This window comes from Phyllobates terribilis, unplaced genomic scaffold (genome assembly GCF_046119375.1).
Source record: "Phyllobates terribilis strain yellow unplaced genomic scaffold, ASM4611937v1 Scaffold_3__8_contigs__length_932513732, whole genome shotgun sequence".
Taxonomy (NCBI): domain Eukaryota; kingdom Metazoa; phylum Chordata; class Amphibia; order Anura; family Dendrobatidae; genus Phyllobates; species Phyllobates terribilis.
In genome coordinates, this window is record NW_027362763.1 from 658,375,984 (window position 1) to 658,395,430 (window position 19,447).

Consider the following 19,447-nt stretch of genomic DNA (forward strand, 5'->3'; position numbering starts at 1 on the left):
GGGGGGGATACCTAACGCACGGGGGGGGGATACCTAACGCACGGGGGGGGGGGGATACCTAACGCACGGGGGGGGGGGGGATACCTAACGCACGGGGGGGGGGGGATACCTAACGCACGGGGGGGGGGGGGATACCTAACGCACAGGGGGGGGGATACCTAACGCACGGGGGGGGGGATACCTAACGCACGGGGGGGGGGGATACCTAACGCACGGGGGGGGGGATACCTAACGCACGGGGGGGGGATACCTAACGCACGGGGGGGGGGGGATACCTAACGCACGGGGGGGGGGATACCTAACGCACGGGGGGGGGGGGATACCTAACGCACGGGGGGGGGGATACCTAACGCACGGGGGGGGGGGATACCTAACGCACGGGGGGGGGGGGATACCTAACGCACGGGGGGGGGGGATACCTAACGCACGGGGGGGGGGGATACCTAACGCACGGGGGGGGGGATACCTAACGCACGGGGGGGGATACCTAACGCACGGGGGGGGGGGGATACCTAACGCACGGGGGGGGGGATACCTAACGCACGGGGGGGGGGATACCTAACGCACGGGGGGGGATACCTAACGCACGGGGGGGGGATAGCTAACGCACGGGGGGGGGGATACATAACGCACAGGGGGGGGATACATAACGCACAGGGGGGGGATACATAACGCACAGGGGGGGGATACATAACGCACAGGGGGGGGATACATAACGTACAGGGGGGGGATACATAACGCACGGGGGGGGGGGTAATATGACACAAGGTACATGTCAGTCCCTATAATACGCCGGGCAGTACACGGACCCACGCATGGACACGCAGCGGCTGCAGGACGCGTCTCGTCCGTTTCTGGGGGGTCGCACTTGCGGGGGGCTGTGACTCTCAGGCTCCGGGGCCGCACATGACACAGAGGTGTCACTCACCGGCCGCACTGACAGCTTCTTCCTGCGCCTCAGAAGGCCCCGCCCACCTAACGTCTACCTGCGCCGTGACGTCAGACGTACCTGTGCGGGCGGCCATGTTTACTCCTGGCACGTCCTGCCCTCACACATTCAGCAGAGCCACATTGTGTGTTCGGATTTCCTCCCGCGGCTGCACAGGCCTCCGGGATAATACTTGCTTATACTGTACCTAGACTTCAAGAAAATGGCGGCCTCTCTGAACACGTGACCAGCTGTCAGGAGAGGAATCGTGTGACCCAAACATCAAAGTCATGTGATCACACAAGAAAGTCTCTTAAGCCCTTAAAGGGGTTGTCCACTACTCTGTCCAGTGTTCACCGTATGAGCGTTATTGTAAAATGGGGAACACGGGATCGAGCCCTGATTGTGAGTCTGTTTCTCCGGGACGCCTTGTGCTTTATGTTAGTGGTAAATTTAGGTCGATGTGATTTGCGTTTATTTATTAAACTTTCTAAAATTGTGAAAAATGTAGAATTTTTGAACTTGTAATTTTTATGCTCTTATAAGGGACAGTCAGGCCGCACAATATAGATAACAAGTGACACTTTCCATCTTCTGCTTTATGTCGGCTTCGTTCTTCCAATTAACATTTTAACCCTTCTAACAATTAAAAAAAAAAAGTAGCAGCAATTTTTCATTTTTTTTCAATGAAATTTACAAAACTTGTATTTTTCGGGACCAGTTCACTTTTAAAATGACTTTGAGGGGCCCAAATGTCAGAAAACTGACAAACGAGACCCCATTGTAAAATCTGCGCCCCTCAAACTATTGAAAACCACATTCAAAAAAAGTGCGTTAACCCTTTAGGAGCTTCACAGGAATTAATGTAACCTGGAAAATAGAAATGAAAAATTTTTTTTTTTTACTAAAATCCCACTTTAGCCCCACATTTTTCATTTTTACAAGAGTAAAAGGTGAAAATGGACACGACAATGCATTGTGCGATTTCTCCTGAGTACTCCGATACCCCACACGTGGTCAGAAGCTCTTGTTTGGGCGCACGGTGGGGGAGGGGGCGCCACCTGACTCTCCGAGCACAATTTCTGCTAGAAGAGATTGCAGACGCCACGTCACAATGGCAGAGCCCCCGAGGGGCCAAAACAGCAGAAACCCCCCACAACTGACTCCATTATGGAAACTAGACCCATCAAGGAATTTATCTAGTGGTGTAAGGAGCATTATAAACCCACAGGTATTTCACAGATTTGTATAACATTGGGCTGTGAAAATAAAAAATTACTTTTTTTTCCACTAAAATGTTGTTTTAGCCCCAAGTTTTTATTTTCCACAAGGGCTAATAGGAGAAAATGGATCACAAAATGTGTTACACCACTGCGTGCAGCAATGCCACATATGGGATCAGAAACTATAATTTATATATATATATATATATATATATATTTTAGGGGGACAATGCGTTCTATAGAAAAAATAAAAATTACTTTTATTCTAAGTCTCACCCAGGCCCTGGGCGAAAGAGTCTCAATGGCCCCTTTAACACATACCACGATTCATGAAGCACAGATACCGCAGAGATATATATAGTACACAGGGCCCAGCCTGCCACCTCATCCTTCACATATGCAGACATGCACACAGTACGCAGATATACACACAATACGCAGACACGCACAGATACACACACATGCACATGGTACACAGATATACACACATACAATATGCAGACACGCACAGATACATACACATACACACATGCACATGGTACATAGATCAGGGGCGGATCTACCGACTGTGCAGCCCGTTCATTGAACGGGGGCCCCGAGGGAGAGGGGGCCCCTCCAGCCTCCAGCAGGGCCGCCATCAGGGCATGACTGTCCTGACTCCAGTATGGAGCCCGACTGTCCTGACTCCAGTATGGGGCCCGGCTGGTCGTTGGGGCCCCCCTCTTGTGCGTCTCCTCATGGGGCCCCCGCAGGGCCGGCGTCAGCACCCGGCGCACCCAGGCAAATGCCGGGGCCCTGAGCAGACGGGGGGGGGGCCCTCACCGACGGGCACCCCACGCGCTATGGGACCCGTGAGCGGAGGAGAGCAGTGCCAGCGCCCGCCCCCCCCCCCCCCCCCGCTTGCTCAGGGCCCCGGCACCCAGCACAATACTTACCCCTCCCCGTGCCTTCTCAGCAGCTCCTGCATCCTCCGCGGCTGCTGCACTGTGACGTCTCAGGTCAGAGGGCGCGGTGACGTCTTTACACCACACTCTCTCCTGAGCAGTCACAGCGCAGAGCGGGATGAGGCCGGCGACGCTGGAGTCCGGAGCAGCGGCAGCAGGTGAGACATGAGGTGAGTATTTGATTTTTTATTGTATGGAGGCCTGTGGCAATATAAGGGAGGGGGCTGAGGTGGGGGTGTGTGACATCCTGCATGGGGCATTATAAGGGGGGGGGGAGACATCCTGCATGGGGCATTATAAGTCGGGGGGGTGACATCCTGCGTGGGGCATTATGTGGGGGGAACAGCCTGCATGGAGAGTTATATGGGGGCCAGTATCCTGCATGGAGCGTTATATGGGGGCCAGTATCCTGCATGGAGCGTTATATGGGGGCCAGTATTCTGTATGGAGCGTTATATGGGGGCCAGTATCCTGTATGGAGCGTTATACGGGGGCCAGTATTCCGTATGGAGCGTTATATGGGGGGCCAGTATCCTGTATGGAGTGTTATATGGGGGCCAGTACTCCGTATGGAGCGTTATATGGGGGCCAGTATGTATAGAGCATTTTATGGGGGCCAGTATTCTGTATGGAGCATTACATGGGGGCCAGTATCCTGTATGGAGCGTTATATGGGGGCCAGTATTCTGTATGGAGCATTTTATGGGGGCCAGTCTCCTGTATGGAGCATTTTATGGGGGCCAGTATTCTGTAAGCAGCATTTTATGGGGGCCAGTCTCCTGTATGGAGCATTTTATGGGGGCCAGTATACTGTGTGGAGCGATGCGCCGGTTTCTGAGCTATTGTGGAATTTACAATAGATATCACTCATGTAATGTAAGAAGTGAAATCTTTGCATTGTACTATATATATATATTTCTGTGCATCATGAATCGTGGTATGTGTTAAAGGGGTCCACTGAGACTCTTTTGCCCGGGGCCCACAAAAACCTGGAGCCGGTCCTGGGCCCCCGGCCCCATGCTGAGCGCTAAGCGCCGGGACATCTCAGCGCTGCTTTCCTCTGTGTAGCAGCGCAGCGCTGCTGCGGCAGCGCCTTCATGATTCCCCTGACTTCCGGTCATGTGACGGCTCCGTCACATGGCCGGAAGTCAGGAGAACCTGGTGGCAGCGACGTGGACGAGCGCCAGGATTCTGCAGGGATCGCATGGGGGTAAGTATAACAAGTTTTATTTTTTTTAAATACAATTAATTAACTAGGAGTGGGGGGAATCAGAGATGCACGGGGGGGATGAGATGCACATGGGGGGGATGAGAGCTGCACATGGGGGGGGATGAGAGATGCACGGGGGAGGGGGGGTGAGATGCACGGGGCGGATGAGATATGCACGGGGTGGGGGGGGGTGAGAGATGCACATGGGTGGGTTATGTTTACATAACTTTGTTGCCCTATGAAGGGCAGGGGGGGCAAAAAACTGCTTGCACAGGGGCCCACTACAGTCTGTGTCCACCCCTGACATAGATATACACACATACAATACGCAGACACGCACAGATACCCACACACACATACGCACGCACATTGTACACAGATACATACACACATACACACGGTACACAGATACATACACACACACGGTACACAGATACATACACATACACATTTGAACACATTCTTAAAAACACATAAAACAGATATAAATATATATACACACACTGACATACACAGATATACACGCACGCACACACACACACACTAAAAATATTTTTAACATGGGGATTGGGGAAGCCTCACTCTCCTGCCCCTGGTCTGTGTCCCGTCCAGCTCCTCAGTCATGTGGCAGTGCAGGGCCTCCAGCGTGTCACATGGCCCTGGACCATCAGGGGGGCCCACTCGCCGTCGGGGCCCTGGCCGCTTCCCCGGCATCTGTGCAGGACCGCCGGTGCTGTCTGAGCTCTGCTTCATGCAGCAGCAGTCAGTGTGTGGTCAGTGTGCGGTCAATGTGCTGCTGCTCCACCAACCAGGCATGGTGCTGTCACTTTCCAGACATGGCCGCGTACTGTGCGCTGTGCGGCTGTGTCTGGTAGTAATGACGCGGCAGGGGCGACACACAAGCACAATTAAAGGCGCAGGGTCGTGTCATTACTAGCAGATACAGCTGCACAGTGCACGGCCATGTCTGGAAAGTGACAGCACTGGGCCTGATTGGTGGAGCAGCAGCACACTGACCGCACACTGACCACACACTGACTGCTGCTGCATGAAGCAGAGCTCAGACAGCACCGGCGGTCCTCCTGCACAGATGCTGGGGAAGCGGCCCGGGCCCCGACAGCGAGTTGGCCCCCCTGATGGTCCAGGGCCCCAGCACTTGCCCGGGTGCTGACGCCGGCCCTGGTTTCACCTCCTATAATTGTTACACATAATGATCTGTAATATCCTTTAAAAAAAAATAGTTTATTTTGGTTGTGTTTAAAATTTGACTCATTGTCCTCAATGTCGGCCCTTGAACACTTAATAGCCATTAAAATAGGATTTGGGTAGTTTTAATGTAGAGCAGCAATAAGGGCCGCACCGCTCCTGGAAACTCTGTACAATTCACTTATTTGTAATAAATATTTAATATTATTAATATTAGTTTCTATTTCCTGTTTGCAGATTACAGACACATTCAGTATTATTCACTGCTTTAGTCTAATCTCTCTATATTCCCGCAGCCGCCTGCACCGCTGCCATTGTGTCTGACATTCACTTACTTTAATTGATAATAGTAATTTGCAAGTGTTGATGAGTGATATAAAGGCCACGGCCCCACTATCAGTATTCGGTCAGTATTTGGTCAGTATTTTTTCCCAGGAGTGGGTGATAAATGCAGAATTGGTGACTTGTTTCTATTAGACCTTTTCTCGGATTGTTCCTCATCTGGTTTTGGCTCCGACTCCTGAGAAAAAATACTGACCGAATACTGACCAAATACTGATAGCGGGGCCGTGGCCTTAGGGTGATTGGCGGCTCTTGGGTAAAGTGAAGCTTCTGTCATTGGACACGAGCAGCAGTCACGCTGGTGCACTGGCCGGGGCGTGCTACTCCTGCCACACAAACTGCAGACAGAACCCCCAAGTGCCGCGTGGCTCCAAATTCACCGGATAATTATTACAAGCATGTTTGATAAATTGTGTCCGGCGTCAACAGGTCCATTATAAGGTTATTGGAGAGATTATCGGCTGCCTGGAAGCAGCTGGATAAAACCAAGCTTTCGGCTGGAATGGAAGATGACAGTGTCACCCGAGCTCGGTCCAATTAAGGAGCCTCTAGATGAATTCTGCACCACCCAGCTCGCACAATGCCGTCCAAGAGATGGTTACAAGGAACTGTTCACACTGGCACTCCTGTTCCTTGGTTTGCCAGATGTCCACATCAACACTCCAGGCGTCGACCATCGGGCTGATGGATGGTCACAGTGATATACTCTCTGAAGATCTTCACGTTTCGTCACCAATTTAGTTTAACTTTAAACAGAATTAAAAAAATCTCTGTGAATTTTGCACTTTTACTGTCCGCTTATACTTGAAGGTTTGGTACCGCTGTCAGATCCCCGTCACATCGCTGTGAAATGACCTGACGTTACTGCCAAAACTCGTAGCAGACAAAGGAATCAACGCGCCCGTTGCTGAGGCAGCAACAAAAATTTTCACCGGACATTTGCGGTTCCTCAGTGAGATTATAGGGGGATCCGTTTTTTTTGACAGTGATGTTCCAATGGCAGAAGTGGTTGAGATGGTTCTGGCTCTGCAGAAGGAAGGCAGCAATGTCTGCCCAACGCGCGTGCAGCTGCCGGAGACCTCGCGTCACACGAGAAGCTTCATCACTTCATGTCGCCCCAACACAAAAAAAAACTGTTTGTTGCACTGGAAATAAACCAAGATTTTCTTCATCAAGATCCTTGTCTGTGGCCCTAATACAAGTGACATCGATGTATCCTTAAAAGTCACCAGATTGAAAATGGTGAATGATGCCGGCGAACATTGCACTCATGAGTACATTCAATTCATCATTGAGCACAAACAAGACCAGAAACAGCTTATTACTATAAAGACTTTTCGATCATAGCAAGGACCTTGACCAGCAGCTCTGCATACAACGAATGAACAAACGTATTAAGTACAGTGACCATATACTAAAAATATAAAGAAATGCGGCTGGTATATGCTGGGTGGTCTCCAAAACAGACACCCAAGGGCATATGACGAGATGGACCACAAAGCTGGAGAATTCTTTGATGGGGTCCAGCTTTTACCAGTGCGAGGGGGATGTATCCCCGAGAATGTTATTACATTGGTGACAATATAAGTAAAGGAACGTACGCAACAATCGTCTAGAATCTCTCTCCGATGAGCAGACGTCTGCTCGGACCAATCTGTCCTTCACAATACGAGAACGTCTGACGCACGGCCGGAGCGGTCCTCTGCACTCAGAACCCACCAATCTATTACTGTGCAATATGTATGTGAACCGGTGAAATGTATGGACGAAAGGTAGACGGCCGGGACTGGCTGTGCGAATGACTGGAGTCTCAGAAGGCTGAGCTGTATCTATAAGTCCATTCTGCATTTCATCAACACGTCTGGAGCAGAGTCATCCATTACCGTGCGTCTAACGCGCTGGAGCTGACGAACCAGGATGAGGGATAAAACGATAAGTTGTTTTATTATACTGATCAGCGGTGAGACGCCCTGTATGGGGAATCTTCCGTCTGAATCACGTATTTCAGAGATTTACACGGAAACCCCGGAGTAAGCGATCAGCGCAGGATAAATGTGAGCCGAGCCTTACTGCGATCTTGGGGAGGCAGAATGAACAAAGCAGCAGCAGGTGAAGACTTGGTTTTATTTTTTACGCCGTTCCTCGTGCGGTGTGATTAAACGACTTTATTCTTCGGGTCAGTACGATTATAGTGATATCACATTTATGTAAGTTTTGATGCTTTTACACAATAACAATTTTATATAACACGAGCGATCGCTGTTTTCCTGCTGGTGGAGCGGAGGCGTTTGTTGTAAGACAATGTGACATTTTCAGGGAACTATTCCTATTCACATACGACTTTTTGATCGCGTTTTATTCCACTTTTTTATTAGCGGGATGATGCAAAAAAACATTGGTGCTTCATTTTTTTGGGTGTTTTACTTGAAGGGATTAAAAAAGTGAGTCATATAGATCAAGTTGTTCTGGATACGGTGATACCAGATCTGTGCAGTTTGTTTTTACATAAATGTTAATATATATATTGGTATTAGTTGTTTATTTTGTGGTGGGGGTTAATAATTTTTGCAATTTTTTTTTTTTTTTTTAACTCTTTTTACTTAGTCTCTCTATGGGACTTGAACTTTTGTCTGATCACTGATCTCACGCACTCCATCACCGCACCGCTACCCTCGCTGGAGGTCAGCTGCCGACATGATCCCGTCCCTGTGAGTTTGCGCGACAGTTCATGGTCTTGATGGGTAAAGTACACCATAATGCACTGACACCCACTTATGGTGTACTTATACCAGTCATTACGGTGTTGTCCAGCCGTGGGGTACAAGTCTGCAGTTTCTCTATGTGCTTGTGCGCTGTCAGGATTCTCCGTTACCAGCAGTGGGAGTGAGCAATTTGCATTCATGTGGTCACACGCCGACTAGACTTGCCCGGCTTTGCTCTATGCGAGTGAATTGAGCGAGACTGGATACAGTCTAGTTGAAATGTGGCCGGAGTGTGCAGATCACTTACATGTTGTCACGGGACAGCCCACGCGCTGCAGATAATCCTCACAGCACACAGTACGGGCAGTGTGAGGATTCACAAGGCTGCAGTCACAGTAACAGCAGACCCAGAGTCTGGACAGCCGCTTTAAAACAGGGTACTTAGTTTGACCAGTCGTTCTGTGCTGACAAAGTCCCACGGCTCAGTGCATCACAGCCAAACAATTAAATGCACCATCCCACCTCCCTGTGATTGACAGATCTGACTTCATAGAGTGAGGGAAGAACAGCGATCGAGAGAAAGCAGGTGGGAAGGTGTACTTATTTGTTTGGCCGCACCATCGAATGCCCGTGCTGTGCCATTTGTAATGAAATAAAGACTACAACTCCCAGCAGACAATCTCTCACCAAGAATTTCCAGTTTATTAGAAGATCTGAGCGCTTTGATCATTCGAGCGCGGTGACAGCGTTCGACATTGGCGCGCTCCAGTTAAGGCACTAAATCTGGGGTAACACTGATGATGGCGGATCTGGAGTGGGGGAGTCACATGACCGACACTACAATGGACGGCGCAGTCTCAGGGACGTAGTGCGACGCTCTGCAGGGAGACCGCCGCCTGCAACTTCTGCAGTAAAAACACGGAAAGTTCCCACAAGAAACCGAAGCGTCGGGCGCGATCCGTGGCAGTTATACGATGGACACCATGTTGTTGGGGCTGAGAATCTCGATCCAGTAACCATCAGGATCCTGAACAAACGCCAACCCCTTCATCTTACCTGGAAAATAAAGATCATAAAGCTCAAAAATTCACCTGCTCCCGTCTCATGCTCCAGTCACAGCCAAAGCTGCAAGACAATAACCGTCCTCTGCGCAGAGCTCTGCTGTGCAGCATTATGTGACCCGTACATCCTTCAGTCACATCCAGAGCTGTAATCAAGATTCTGCTGCTCTCAGACTCCATCCCCTCCTCATGTCAGATGTGTCTTGTGGCAGCTCCGGCTGTGACCGGAGCATGGGCAGGTCACAGCTCACTTTCCCTACATCCCGCAGCCCTCGGCCGAGCAGATACGAGCCTTATTTACCATCGTCCGGTTTCTTCACGAAGGTGACGCCGAGCTCCTCGAACCTTTTACAAGCCGCGTAGACATCTGGGACCGCGATGCCGATGTGACCTGGAGGATAAAGCAGAGTGGACGGATGAGCTCGGCGACTGAAAGGGCCAGTCACCAGCAGCATTGTGCCAGGATGGCTGATAACAGGGGACAATAGCCTGACAGGCAGCCTGTCCCTGCTCATTTCATCAGATCTGGGGACAACTTACCAAACCCTCGGGGGTCCGAGTTCCCGTTGTGATACGGCTTCTCGTCGTTCTCTGTTCCCCAGTTACTGCAGGAAATGACACCACTGAGGTCAGAGGGGGCAGGGAAGACTCCTCATCGCTGAGCAGACCCCGTGTACTAATGGAGCCAAGCTGTGGTGTAAAGCATGGGGAGTGACAGCACAGCAGCCTTGGCTTGTCATTAGACTATTGACCTCGGCATATGTTATAGTGCAGACGATGCAGCCAAGCAGGAGTCACAGATCACAGCTGCAGGGTAAAGTATGGGGAACAGCAAAGCTTTAAAAAAAAAAAAAGTCAGCTGACCTCAGGGAGAGTGAACCTTACTGTGTGAGCTCCAGGGTGGCCTTGCGGGAGAAGGTCCAGGCCGTCCGCTCCTTTATGTCCTCGGGGATGTCCTTCTTGTCCTCGTAGCCCACGAAATATAAGGAGAACTTCATAGAGGGGAAGTCAAGCTTCTGGAGGAGCCTGAGGGGAGCAAACAGGCGTGATGCCGACCTCACCCCACAACAACCCCGGGGACGTGGCCCAATGACCTGCAATAATCCAAGGACACAGCCCAATGACCCCACAACAACCCCAGGACATGGCCCAATGACCCGCAATAATCCAAGGACACGGCCCAATGACCCCACAACAACCCCGGGACATGGCCCAATGACCCGCAATAATCCAAGGACGTGGCCTGATCAATCACAATAACCCCATGAAGATGCTCCGCATGTGACTAGTCACACGGTAATAACCCTGTGAGGACGCGGCCGTTTACAATGGTGCCAATATGGGAAGTAAAGTGGAAAAATAGAAGTCACGGGGGAGGGGAACACGGTTATAACGGAGGAGTAATTTGGGGGAGGGGAGGTTTCTCCAGTCTCACGTCATGCCGAGGCACTGGGTGTAGAACGGCAGCGATTTCTGCGGGTCTTTGATCCGGAGCATAGTCTGCTGCATCATGAAATCCTGAAAGGGAAAAAAAAAAAAAAAAAAAGAGAAAAGAAGAGCAATGAAAAACACAAGCAAAAGACGGAACAGCTACACGCCCCATCCCCCCTCCCGCCGTGCAGCGCCGCACAGCGCCCTGACGCCCCCTCCCGCCGTGCAGCGCCGCACAACGCCCTGACGCCCCCTCCCGCCGTGCAGCGCCGCACAACGCCCTGACGCCCCCTCCCGCCGTGCAGCGCCGCACAACGCCCTGACGCCCCCTCCCGCCGTGCAGCGCCGCACAACGCCCTGACGCCCCCTCCCGCCGTGCAGCGCCGCACAACGCCCTGACGCCCCCTCCCGCCGTGCAGCGCCGCACAACGCCCTGACGCCCCCTCCCGCCGGGCAGCGCCGCACAGCGCCCTGACGCCCCCTCCCGCCGGGCAGCGCCGCACAGCGCCCTGACGCCCCCTCCCGCCGGGCAGCGCTGCACAACGCCCTGACGCCCCCTCCCGCCGTGCAGCGCCGCACAACGCCCTGACGCCCCCTCCCGCCGTGCAGGGCCCTGACGCCCAGTACAGATACTAAACCAGTGGTAACATGAGGAGGACAGGCTGAAAGTGCTCAGAGAAACGGTCACAATAGTGGAGGCCAGCGGGGTGAGAACAGTGATCACTTGTGACTATGGCTGCGCAGCGATGTCCTTTGGGAATGAAGGACGAATGTTGTGAGGAGGCGATGACTGCGCCTGAAACTCCATCAAATCTTTACAAGACTCATAAACCAGAGGCCGAGACAGAGAGACTGCGCGCCGCCCGGTGCTCCCTGCAGGTCTCATGTCCTAGGAAAGCTGGGTGACAACCAATATGTCTGCCCATAGGTTTATCAGCTCTGCAGGGTCCTGAGGCTGCGGCCCCCGATCAGGAGTAGGATTATCGCTGCTGCGTCCAAAACGTGGAGTTCCACATTACAAGCAGAAAAGATGTATGGAAATCCCGGCACGCTGTGCTTCTATGTGACGCTGCGTGAACTCAATGGCCGAGGCGGCGCGGGACGGGCGAGCGTCGAGGCCGAGGCGGTGCGGGTGAGGGGGTTTACGAGCTGCAGCATGTCGGTTTCTGTCTCGGTTCCGCAGCCTCACCCGTTCATTAGATGCGGATTTTTACCTGTGATTAGAACACTGCAATAATACGCTGCGTCCAAAACCTGCAATACCTGACGGTGGGAACAGGGGCAGAAGCGGAGAGACCTTCACTGCGGAGTAATATCCCGGAATAATGGGGAGGGGGCGGTGACCTGTTATACCGAGAGAGGCCTCCTGTACCGGGGCAGGGGGGGGCGGACATGTGACCCCCTATATCAGTGCAGGGGAGGGGGGCGAAGTCTCCGGATTAGTCCGGCGGGCTCTGGTACCTTGGTCTCCGGCCCCGGGTCCTTGCAGGCCGCGGCGGCCGCCTCATCGCTCAGACCGCGCAGCTCCTGCACCTCCGCCGTCATGGTGTCAGCGACTAACCCTGACCACAGCCCGCTGACGTCACCAGGCCAAGTCCCACCTGTAACCAATCACCGATAAGTGGGCGTGACTACCGTCACCTGGCTCCTAGACGTCGCCTAATTGGGAAGAGAACTCCGCCCAGTTTCCGCCCCCTTATTATGATTGGTTTATGATCTGTCAAACTTCAAATACGTCATGAGAGGGCGGAGCTATGAGTAGTGGGAATCTAGGTCACCGGGAAGGAGGCGCGGAAACCACCGGGGACTGCGGGAGAGCGGAGATGACAGCGGCCTCCAGCGTCACCGCACAGATCGCAGCGATATCCGCACCTATCGTCAGCCACACAACCCTACATGAAAGGAGCAGCAGCAGCAGCAGCACATCCGCAGCGGATCCGCCTGTCTCAGACATTTTGCTGCTGATTTCTGCAGATCCGCGTAAAAGTGAACGAGCCGGAAAGCAGTGGCAGAGATTTGATGTCACCGGACAATGTGGAATCAGGGGAGCGACGATCACCGGACGGTGCGGTGGTGACTGGTGAGATCCGCGCTCCTTTTTCTGTCGTTCGTGTTTCCGTCTCATCTGATTGTTATTTCAGAGTTTTCTAAATAAAAATATTTGTTTTGTCGCTGTTTTCTGAGATCCGTATCCTTTCTCTCTTCCCGTGGACGGGGCCGTGTGAGGCCGGAGACTTTACTGATATTATCATGCGACGCTTCTGCAGCGACTGGAAATCAACTTTGGGATTTTATTTATTTTTTCTTTACAATTACTTTATAGATTAAATAATTTCATATTTTGATTGGATTTTTTTGCCCTTTCTTTCTTGAAATTTGATTTGTTGTTAGTTGGAATATATAACGATATAAAAGCTCGCCGTCTGGACCCGGCCCATTTTCTGTTTTCCATATTCTGTATTGCCACAATTACTATTCACATGATTCTAGCTTTGATGATTAGTGCGGAGACGAGATTTATACAGAAAGGTCAGTAGATCGGACGGTCAGATTGTGGAGAAAGCTATTGAGGAGTAGAGATGAGCGAATCTGCTGGGATTTGTTTCGGGCCCAGGCCCTTCTTATTACCATTTCTTATGCCCCGAAGTCTATTGTCAGGAATCACCAGAGGGACGACTCTGGGGAGATCACGCAATACCTCACCGTGCCATCACACCGTCAGTCAGGGCCAGCTCCAGGTTTTTATGGGCCCCGGGTGAAAGAGTCTCAGTGCGCCCCTTTAACACCTACCGCGATTCATGATGCAGAGATACGGCGGAGAAATATATATATATATATATTACAATGCAAAGATTTCACTTCTTACATTACATGAGTGATATCTATTGTAAATTCCACAATAGCTCAGAAACCGGTGAATCGCTCCACACAGAATACTGGCCCCCATATAAGGCTCCATACAGAATACTGGCCCCCATATAACGCTTCATACGGAATACTGGCCCCCATATAAGGCTCCATACAGAATACTGGCCCCCATATAAGGCTCCATACAGGATACTGGCCCCCATATAAGGCTCCATACAGGATACTGGCCCCCATATTAGGCCCCATAAGGAATACTGGCCCCCATATTAGGCCCCATAAGGAATACTGGCCCCCATATTAGGCCCCATAAGGAATACTGGCCCCCATATTAGGCCCCATAAGGAATACTGGCCCCCATACGGAATACTGGCCCCCATATAAGGCCCCATGCGGAATACTGACCCCCATATAAGGCCCCATAAGGAATACTGGCCCCCATATAAGGCCCCATACGGAATACTGGCCCCCATATAAGGCTCCATGCGGAATACTGGCCCCCATATAAAGCTCCATACAGGATACTGGTCCCCTTATAAAACTCCATACAGAATACTGGCCCCCATATAACGCTCCATACAGGATACTGGTCCCCTTATAAAGCTCCATACAGGATACTGGCCCCCATATAAAGCTCCATACAGGATACTGGTCCCCTTATAAAACTCCATACAGGATACTGGTCCCCATATAACGCTCCATACAGGATACCGGTCCCCATATAATGCTGCATGCAGGCTGTTACCCCCCACATAATGCCCCATACAGGCTGTCCCCCCCTTATAATGCTCCATGCCGGCTGTTACCCCCCACATAATGCCCCATACAGGCTGCCCCCACCCTTTATAATGCCCCATGCAGGCTGTTCCCCACCTTATAATGCCCCATGCAGGATGTCCCCCCCCCTCTTTATAATGCCCCATGCAGGATGTCCCCCCCCCCCTCTTTATAATGCCCCATGCAGGATGTCCCCCCCCCTCTCTTTATACTGCCCCATGCCTCCATACATTAAAAAAAAAAAAATCAAATACTCACCTCCCTTCTCCTCACCTGCTACCCGCTGCCCGGGTCCGAACTCCAGCGTTGTCGGTGTCTTCCCGCTCAGCGCTCCCTGTGACGGCTCAGGGGAGGGCGCGGTGTAAAGACGTCACCGCGCCCTCTGACCTGAGACGTCACAGGGAGCGCAGAGCAGGAAGAAAGCTGATCTGCGGAGGCACGGGGAGAGGTAAGTATCCGGCTGCCGGGGCCCTGAGCAAGCGGGGGGAAGGGCGGGCGCTGACACCGCTCTCCTCTGCCCATAGCCCAGCGGGGTGCGCGACCGCCAGTGGGCCCCTCTGCCTGCTCAGGGCCCCGGCATTTGCCCGGGTGCTGACGCCAGCCCTGCCGTCAGTATTTCATCCAGAATCGCGAGCACAAGATCCAGACTACTCACTACGTGGATATCGGAAAGCGACCAGTGAGCGTATGGCGTCACACCTCTGGGTTCCAAAGCCTGGAATCCGTGTTTAACGCCCTCCGTACCGTCACTGTCAGCTTCACGATAGCCTGATTATTAATATTGTTCGCTGCCACCACCGGCCGAGTTTGAAATATAATACAGGTCTGGCCGGACGCCTGCGTTTTCGTAGCGTATATGGCTTTGGGGGAAGGGAACGATTACAGAGCTAAAGAAACAGGACTATTAAATTTTATATTTAATCCAAAAGGGAGGCAGTGTTTAGGAAAAATATATACAAGGATGTTACAAAGGAGACATTAAAAATACATAAGCAGTTACATAAAATAAACAGGATAAAAGAAGAGAAACTTACACTATACGATCGCGGAAACAATTCAATATAGGTGGAGGAGGGGCTCCACAGTTTGATTATGCTGTTATCGAATGCGACCCACTGCGTATAATCCTTATACCCCCCTGGCAATGAGTGCTCTTCTAATGGGTTCTCTTATACCTAAGGGGAGATTTACCTACACGCCCCTTGTGGTGACATCATGGGGGCCGGTCTCCAGCCTGTACATTTTTATTAAAACCGCTAACTTCTACGATAACTCATCGCTCGTTGGTCGCAGAAGCTTGCAAACGACGCCATTTTTTCCCGTTATGATTTTACCTTCATTTAGAGACCACACATCACATAGTTGCAGCCTGCTATTCTGGGGTTTTTGCGCTACAGCTCTCCAGAGGGGCCTACGACTATGAAAAACTAAGCATCTAGTTTCTTAGCTGCCCAGCCACCCAAAATATGGGTCCCATTATTGTCAGAATTACGGAACATCAGTTATTCCATATTTCATATTGAAATCAATGTGGCTGGAGATCTCTTTAAGCTCAGCAAAGCAAACCTTCCCAGTTACAGACAAAATATTGCAATCCTGCTACTAATTACCCCCTGCGTCTTTCAGGGACAAGATGTTCGTGTTCTGAGTAGCTTGGTGGCACCTCTTGGCTGCCATTTGTTTGTGTAAGCTCTTACTCATGGCTGTGTTAATTGGGGCTTTGTGCTGGGATTTTTATGGAGACAGCTTGGTACTGACAAAAGGGAGAAATGGTTAATATCCATGTCAGGGAAATATGGAAGACTATTTTCCTGACATCAGTATCTCCCTGACATCTATCTAGACCCCAAAGCATAATAAACGGAGGGCCAGGAAGGGGTTAAAATAAGGTCATACTCACCCATCCTGTTGCTACAGATCCCTGACTGACTAGGCCTCATGTCACGTGGCGGTGTGGACCCAATCTGCTCCCGAAGACAAGGCAGGGGAGCTGCGGGAATGATCTATTATTATGCTTTAACCCTTTTCTGTAACATGGTAGCATGTTGACTGCCAAAAATCAAATCCTAAAAAAGTCCAGTTGTGGCAAATCCAATTTTTGGGGGGAAATTTGTAACCGATTTGATTCATAATGTATCAATTCAGTCATCTCTATTATTGAGTCTGAAGGGCCTGATGCTCATTACATAAAAGTCTCCTGACCCCGGCAGATCTCCTTGGGATTGGACAGACATTAAATGGGGGATCTCCCAACAGTCCCAGACTAGGACAGAGGACATAAGGGTCAGGTGACTACAAGACAATTGCCCAATTCTTTTGTTCAGGAGCGATTGGCCAAGCGTTCTCATGTATGGAGGAGTTGGGAGAGATGTCAGTCAGCCTGCAGTATCAGACTTTCCTTCAACTACAATTTTCAACCAGATCAGTTCAGCATTAAAAATATTGATTAAACAGAACAAACTGCTGAGTGTGAACGTGATGTAAAAGACTTCTCCATAATTCCAAAGAAGTGGATAATGCCCGGAGGTGAGAAACTAACAGGAATATAAATTCTCACTTTTCCCCTCCGGGCAGTCTGTGTAGTGGATGATCACTCGGGTCCTGATCTGGTGTATTTTTGGTGCCTCTGACCCCAGTTGAGCGGCCGCCGGTGTAATTATAAAATGTCTGCGGGGTTTATGGGCTGAAGTGACTCAGAAGATAAGGACTGGTAAAGCCGGCAGGGAGGAGGCCGGCAGTGCTATCCAGACGCTGCGGTGTCCGCTGTCATTGTACTGCGGGACTGGAGGTCTGACCAATCTAATGGGAATGTGCTACAGATGGGCCATTACTGATTAAAGGGGTTGTCCACTTATTTTTTTTTTTAAAGGGATAAAATGGCATTAAAAGTAATGAAGTAGCATCTCGCTTATCCCCCTGATGCTCTGAATCCGGACATGACTGATTAGCCGATGACTTACAGCGGGGGTCACCGCTGCAGCAGTCATCCCTCTGCAGGAAGTAGAGACCAACAGGAAAAGGTCAAACCAGGAGCATCGGACTGTGGACAGGGCTGACATGTAAAATAATCTTCACATATATTAGTAGTTACTTTTAGTTAATAAAATTGTGCCAAATGTCAGTCTGCATTCATGTTCAGACCCCCTGACATGCAGTTTGCTGCCCAATCCAAGTTTCATTTTTTTTTATCTCTTATGGGATTGTCTCTCTCAGTAATACAGGCTGTATGTGATGTCTGTGTGTTTCCAGGGTTCTGCAGTCTTCACTAGCTCTCATGTTTCTGCACAGCTTCTATCCAGCACTTATTTCCTCTTCATACACTTTGCTCCTTATCTATATCTTGTTTTCTCCCCATAAGCCTTTAGATACTTACCCCTCTCTCTCCACGGGCAGAGCTGCGTACACCCAATCCACCGCCCTCCTGCTATCTCTAACATTGAGTGAAGGGGGAGAGGAGTAGAGAGCAATCAAATAACAGCAGGACGGATCTGTAACATTTTCGCAGAGCATTCGCCTCCATACAGGACTTACATATTCTCTGCTGCAGCAAAATGGTAGAAAAAAAAATGTAAGGAATAGAAAGTTGTCTAACTTTGTATTTAAACTAATGAGAAATAAAAATTCAGTGCAAAGGTTTAATAACACATTACTATATCCTTACACCCGCCTGTGTAATAATTGTTTCATAAAGGAAATCAAAGCGCTAAATAAAAATCCTCAATAAACAAACAAAATATATATAAAATAGGTAAAAAAACACATGCAATTAAAATAATTTATTAGATAAAGTCTGTCATAGCGATCAATAATCTGCACAGATTTGCTATTTTTGTGACAGTCACAACCCAAACGTTATCGATTGCCCCGTGGGAAACCTGAGCAGAAATCTGCACGCTTTTCTTGCTTTAGTGTCAACAGTAAAAGAGCAGGAAAAATGTCCTCAAAGGATGGATGTGGCCCGTCATCCTGAGGAAGGAGGACGGCTCTCACCATCAGCAACAGATGGGGGTTGTTGTTCATCTTCACCTCTGCGGTCAGAAAGCAGCGGCTTGTAGGCCGTTTGTCAGGACGGACGCCATGTTGTCAGGAGAGAAGATCTCAACCCAATAACCGTCGGGGTCTTCAATAAAGGTCAGCCCCTTCCTCCTCACTGAAAAAAAATGCAAAAGGGTAAAAAAAAAGGTATTTATACCGGATGGTTAATTATACAGAAGCGTCAGCGGGAGCCGGGATCACGTGAGTCACCGTCCATCACGCTCACAGCTCGCATTACTTTTTGCAGTTTATAGTGATATATGTCCTGTTTATAAGGGCCGGTGCACTCGACCGTCTTCTCTCCATCCCAGAAAAATGGTCCGATTAGGTCGGTAACAGTTGGATCAGTTTTTCTCGGAGGTGGACAGAAAAATAAAAAATAAAAAGTTACCCCACCATCTCCATTATGTCAGTCCGTGATCTCATCCAACTGTGGTCCGAATTTTTCCACGGACCTATAGACTTGCATCGACGATTTTGATCCACACTTTATACCCCAGCAGCACTCAGAGCTGCATTCATAATTCTGCTAGTTTCTGCAGTCTGCTGCACTATACACATCTGCGGTGTGGTACGGAAGACGTGGCCTTTACACAAGGCCGGCACAGTAATTTGTCATGAGAAGTCGATGCCCATGTGAGGATGTTTCAGCCATCTTCCTGACTTGGTATTACTTTCTTACCTTGCAGACACATTTGTGCTATGTACCTCATCTCCAGCACA

The 19,447-nt window shown here is 50.4% G+C and overlaps 3 protein-coding genes across 5 annotated transcripts in view; all 3 read right to left on the reverse strand.

The window, feature by feature from the left end:
• BTBD9 (BTB domain containing 9) overlaps positions 1-999 on the reverse strand; it is a 183,544-nt gene extending 182,545 nt beyond the window's left edge. For 2 of the 3 annotated variants that reach the window (XM_073671700.1, XM_073671698.1), the window contains exon 1: positions 929-999. The gene's annotated coding sequence lies outside the window, so the exon portion shown is untranslated. Of the gene's footprint in view, positions 1-809 lie in introns of all 3 variants that reach the window. The other variant, XM_073671699.1, reaches the window with a different exon arrangement.
• An 8,237-nt stretch (positions 1,000-9,236) lies between these two features.
• On the reverse strand, positions 9,237-12,668 carry LOC141258266 (lactoylglutathione lyase-like). Its single transcript, XM_073673288.1, has 6 exons — positions 12,509-12,668; positions 11,052-11,134; positions 10,502-10,642; positions 10,157-10,221; positions 9,918-10,007; positions 9,237-9,611 (listed from the first exon to the last, which is right to left on the reverse strand). Exons 1-6 carry the CDS (start codon positions 12,590-12,592, stop codon positions 9,523-9,525), a joined length of 552 nt encoding a protein of 183 aa, XP_073529389.1. The 5' UTR covers positions 12,593-12,668; the 3' UTR covers positions 9,237-9,522.
• A 2,923-nt stretch (positions 12,669-15,591) lies between these two features.
• LOC141257295 (lactoylglutathione lyase-like) overlaps positions 15,592-19,447 on the reverse strand; it is a 41,606-nt gene continuing 37,750 nt past the window's right edge. The window contains exon 6 of the mRNA XM_073671701.1: positions 15,592-18,839. Coding sequence (XP_073527802.1) covers positions 18,724-18,839 — 116 coding nt within the window. The 3' untranslated portion in view covers positions 15,592-18,723. The remainder of the gene's footprint in view (positions 18,840-19,447) is intronic.

Bases quoted from the DNA above. Each gene is read 5' to 3' on its own strand.
- LOC141258266 (XM_073673288.1), bottom strand. From the start codon at position 12,592: ATGACGGCGGAGGTGCAGGAGCTGCGCGGTCTGAGCGATGAGGCGGCC. The intron at 11,135-12,508 runs GTACCAGAGCCC...TTTCCCTTTCAG, and splicing joins ACCCGGGGCCGGAGACCAAG to GATTTCATGATGCAGCAGAC. The intron at 9,612-9,917 runs GTAAATAAGGCT...TTTATTTTCCAG, and splicing joins CGTGAAGAAACCGGACGATG to GTAAGATGAAGGGGTTGGCG.